This window comes from Palaemon carinicauda, chromosome 1 (assembly GCF_036898095.1).
Source record: "Palaemon carinicauda isolate YSFRI2023 chromosome 1, ASM3689809v2, whole genome shotgun sequence".
In the NCBI taxonomy this organism is placed as follows: domain Eukaryota; kingdom Metazoa; phylum Arthropoda; class Malacostraca; order Decapoda; family Palaemonidae; genus Palaemon; species Palaemon carinicauda.
This window is the reverse complement of record NC_090725.1, coordinates 103,648,774-103,653,773: the sequence shown is the minus strand read 5'-3', so window position 1 is coordinate 103,653,773 and position 5,000 is coordinate 103,648,774. Positions and strand designations below refer to the sequence as shown.

General features: G+C 30.4%; 2 protein-coding genes across 2 annotated transcripts in view; one reads left to right on the top strand and one right to left on the bottom strand.

Annotated features, from left to right (window-relative positions):
* LOC137650444 (uncharacterized) overlaps positions 1 to 5,000 on the top strand; it is a 130,923-nt gene that overhangs the window by 39,728 nt on the left and 86,195 nt on the right. The window contains exon 2 of the mRNA XM_068383673.1: positions 314 to 358. The gene's annotated coding sequence lies outside the window, so the exon portion shown is untranslated. The remainder of the gene's footprint in view (positions 1 to 313; positions 359 to 5,000) is intronic.
* LOC137652160 (uncharacterized protein DDB_G0283697-like) overlaps positions 3,798 to 5,000 on the bottom strand; it is a 24,506-nt gene continuing 23,303 nt past the window's right edge. Inside the window, exon 3 of the mRNA XM_068385402.1 lies at positions 3,798 to 4,261. Coding sequence (XP_068241503.1) covers positions 3,798 to 4,261 — 464 coding nt within the window. The remainder of the gene's footprint in view (positions 4,262 to 5,000) is intronic.

The following is a 5,000-nucleotide window of genomic DNA, read 5'->3' as shown; positions in this document are numbered from 1 at the left end:
TGCGACCTTTACGGCTTCAAAAGATTAATTGTGATTTTCATTTCTAGAGGTACGTGTTTGTATGGACATAGCATACAATTCTCGACAACCTAATTAAGAATAAGTGATAAAATGATTGTGCCACATCTTGCAACAATTACATCCATCTCTACATGATTGTTTATTGATTTTGTTCTTTTGAAATCCATTACTTATTCCATAGTAGTTAGTAATTGTTAGTCTAATTTCTGTCCTTTATTATCCAATTTTTAAACCGACAATACATAATTACAGATTTGTTCTTTGTCTTTTAAAATTTTATTTTTTATTTCAGATGTTGTTCCGCCTTGGAATTAACTGTTCTGGCAGAATAGTTAAGGTAAGAGATTGATAATATTATTATTTATTTTTGTATTCAAATTTATTATGCAATTGAATTTTAGGTTGAAAGGTTTTCGTTTTTATTTCCCGTAATTTTGATTTCAAGATGATCATGTATTTATATGTTTATATGGTATATATATATATATATATATATATATATATATATATATATATATATAATAACATGTATATGTATATATTTTTATATATATATTTTTATATATATATTATATATATGTGTATATATGCATATATATATATTTTTATATATGTATTTGTATGTATATACTGTATATGTATATATATATATATATATATATATATATATATATATATGAATATATATATATATATATATATATATATATATATATATATATATATATATATGTGTGTGTGTGTGTGTGTGTGTGTGTGTGTGTGTGTTTTGATGGTGAATCTGATTAATGTGAAATTAATATGAATATATTTATGTGGTTAATATTGTTTCGAATTGTAACTTACTAACCTTTCTTTAACATCAGTTATCAAATTTTCTTTATTTTCCGCATTTTATTTGAAACTCCTGATAATTTGAAGGAAAACGCTAACTACTCACTTACTGAAGTTTCGAACGAATAGTTTGATTTCTTGTAGGCCTAATTAGAACAAAATTACTCTATCAATCAAAAATACTCCAAGACTTTTTGTTCTTCACTCATTTTTTTAATAAGGATTTATATCTAATTTATGTATAACATATTTTTAATAAGCATTTATATCTAATGTAGCGTGCCATGAATACCAGTAAACTAGTTTAATATCTATACATCATAATATTGATGTACAGTTGGACGCAGGAATTTCTGGTACACCTCGCTCTATGGAAGAGCACCTAGCCACATCCTTACTGCGTGGCGAGTTTCAGCACTTAGCCCCGCCCACCAGCTCTTTCATAACTATTTACAGTATCTTTTTAGTTACTCGCCGTCAAGTAAGGGTGTGACAGAGTGCATTACGTCAAGCAGATAAAACTTAATGTGTATTGCTATAATGCTTCTTGTGTTAGTGTCTTTCCTCCAGTCCGTTATGATATTGTCTGAGGTAGTTGTTAGGAGGTAATAGTGAGGCGAGGTGAATGCAAGTAAAGTTTATTCAACAGATAATGAGCTTATATACAAGAAGTTGAGGGCAAGAATATCACAAAAATTAAACAATCTAAAACATGCAATGGCAAGCTTAAACAGCGAGGTGGTTGTTAGGGGCTAACAGATAGGCAAGGTGAATGCAAGTAAAGTTTATTCAATAGATAACGAGCTTATATACAAGCAGTTGATGGCAAGAATATTACAAAAATAGAAATTAAATAAAACATGTGATGGCAAGCTTAAACAGATTTTTCTATTATTAGTGCGGGAAATGAAAATAGCAATTGCATTACATTGTATGAGCGTGTATGAAACATATGCAGTACAATATACAATAATTGAAATTCCAAAAAATTATATTTATTCACGTGAGATTGATAATTTCATCTAGAATAAAAACTAGACGCTAGTAATCAGTTTTCTCTTAATTTTTGTCCTTTTTACATCCGCCAACGAGGTTGGGAGGAGGTTATGTTTTTGCCCCTGTTTGTCTGTGTGTATGTTTGTGAACAACTTGATTGCCACAATTTTATGTTGAGACGTGAAGTGATTCAATTATGAAAGTCCTTGGTCAAAGGTCGAGAAATAAGGTGCCGTGGCGCAGGTCACAATTTTACTCATATAGTAGTGAAACATTCGGGGATTAATTGATATGTTGAGACGTGAAAGTTATTAATTTTTGAAAGTCCTAGCTCAGAGGTCAAGGTCGAGGTTGACCAAAAGGTCGACCGAATTAACCCTAACCTTAGCCCCACCTTCGCACATGGTTATCATGCAGACTTCCAATACGCCTACGGTCTAAATTAACTCCGGGAAAGGCAAGCTGGTTTGGAGAAATAACCTGCCATAGAGGAGGTCTGCTCTCACAGTGCTTTTCTAGTTGAGGGTCATATTTACATCTGGCAACATAAACCCAACCGTACTATAGTCAATTCTTTTTAGTGAGGCAGATTTGCACCAACTCGCAGGGGGTGCCCTTTTAGCTCGGAAAAGTTTCCTGCTCGCTGATTGGTTTGACAAAAATATTCTAACCAATCATGTAGCAGGAAACTATTCCGAGCTAAATGGGCACCGCTGCGAGTCGGTGCAAATGCGCCTCATTAAAAAGAAATTGAGTGTAATATCCGGTAGCGTTCATTAAAACTCTCATTTGACTAACCGGAGATTTTTTTAAGTCTTTTGTCGTTGTTTACATGTTTGTCTGTTCTTGTTTAGTGTTTTATATAAAGTCTTACACCAATTTAGATGATAACAACATATCGTTTACTCTAATTTTTTTCTGGATGTTTAATTTATTGTATGTGTAATGTGATTATGTGTATATTTATATCACAGTAATTGAAACTTAGTTTCTCTCTCTCTCTCTCTCTCTCTCTCTCTCTCTCTCTCTCTCTCTCTCTCTCTCTCTCTCTCTCTCTATATATATATATATATATATATATATATATATTTATATATATATATAAATATATATATAAATATATATTATATATATATAAATATATATATAAATATATTATATATATATATATATATATATATATATATCTGTGTGTGTAATTGATTTGTAATACTATGAGTACATTGTCAATTATATAATTTTAATGTTGATTTTAATACAGTCATTAATAAGGGCACCGAATATTATTGCCGTATAGATTTTTATTTCCTACAAATCTACTGTATATTTATTTATTGTTTATTATTTACACTTCTGTTGTATTTGAAATAGCTTTATTCGAACTGGAACTCATTTTGTTAATTTACTTTCAATGGCATATCAGAAAGCTTTGAAAATCAGTCGTTAAAAAAAACGACTTTGAATTAGTTGAATATATCAAAAGTAGAATGATAAATACTCTTACTACAATTAAAATAGAATTAAAATCTTCTTTTTAAAAAATATTCACTATAGTCGATATATTTTTTATTTAAAAACATATATAAATAGTAAAAAATGCAATTGCAAATACAGTATACCTATGTTAAATGAAAAGATTATTTATGTATATTTACTATATGTATATATTGTAAATTGTAATTATAAATCCGTATATGTTATAAAAGATAGAAAAAAATAGAAAAAAATTCACCTCAGAAAGAGGCTCTTGTTGTGACTTGCCATGTAGCCACACTACTGTTCTCGACCCCCCCCCCTCCAACAAACTCTGTAAAAAACCGCATAACCATATGACGCCATATAAGTCCTCCTCCTACTTCTTCTTTTCTAACTCCTCATCTTTCTCTTGTGTCTTCTTCTTCTTCTTCTTCTTCTTGTCTTTATTCTCCTCCTGCATATCCTCTTCATTATCCTCCTTCTACTTTCTCCTCATCCTCCTTAATCTCATTCTCTTTTTCTTTCTCTTCCTCCTTCTCCTCCTCCTCCTCCTCTTTCTCCTCATCGTCCTCTATCTCCTCATTCTCATCCCCTTTCTCTTTCTCATCTTCCTCCTCTTCATTCTCCTCTATCTCCTCATTATCATCTTCTTTCTCTTTCTCTTCCTCCTCTTCTCTATCAATTCCTCCTCCTCCTCTATCTCCTCGACCACCTCTCCTTCTCCATCTCATCTTTCTCTTTTTCCTCCTCCTTCTCCTCTTTCTCTCCTTCCTGCTCTTCTTTTTTTTCTTCTCCAGTTCTTTTAACTGGACTTGCAAACTCCATCCCCCGTCTATATTTGGTTTCATGACACAAACTGGCAGCGGACAATCGATGTTTGTGTTTTCTTTCCAAATGTAAACAAGGGATCCAATCAAGACACAAGAATCACTCACTATGGAATTAATGTTTACATCAACAACTTCATATAGATTGATAGTAATTCATTTACATTTTATTCTTATGTGATTAACAGTCCGCTTCATAGATTGATAGTTATTAATTTCAGATCTTCTTCTTCTTCTTCTTATATGATTAACTGATAGTTATTAATTTTAGATCTTCTTGTTCATATTTGATTAACAGTCCACTTTGTAGATTGATAGTCATTGGTTTTAGATTTGATTCTAATATAATTAACTGATAGTCATTAATTTTAGGTCTTATTCTTATGTGATTAACAGTCCACTTTGTAGATTGATAGTCATTGGTTTTTTTTTCTTCTTCTTATATAATTAACTGATAGTCATTAATTTTAGGTCTTATTCTTATGTGATTAACAGTCCACTTTGTAGATTGATAGTCATTGGTTTTAGATTTGATTCTAATATAATTAACTGATAGTCATTAATTTTAGATCTTATTCTTATGTGATTAACAGTCCACTTTATAGATTGATAGTCATTGGTTTTTTTTTCTTCTTCTTATATAATTAACTGATAGTTATTAATTTTAGATCTTCTTATTCTTATGTGATTATCAGTCCACTTTATAGATTGATAGGCATTAAGTTAAAGCTTCTTATTCTTATATAATTAACAGTTACAAAGTTATATTAATTAAATCTTAAACACGAGAACTAAAATGAACAATGAACATTCCAATTGGCCATTCAACTAACCACCCTTTTTTCT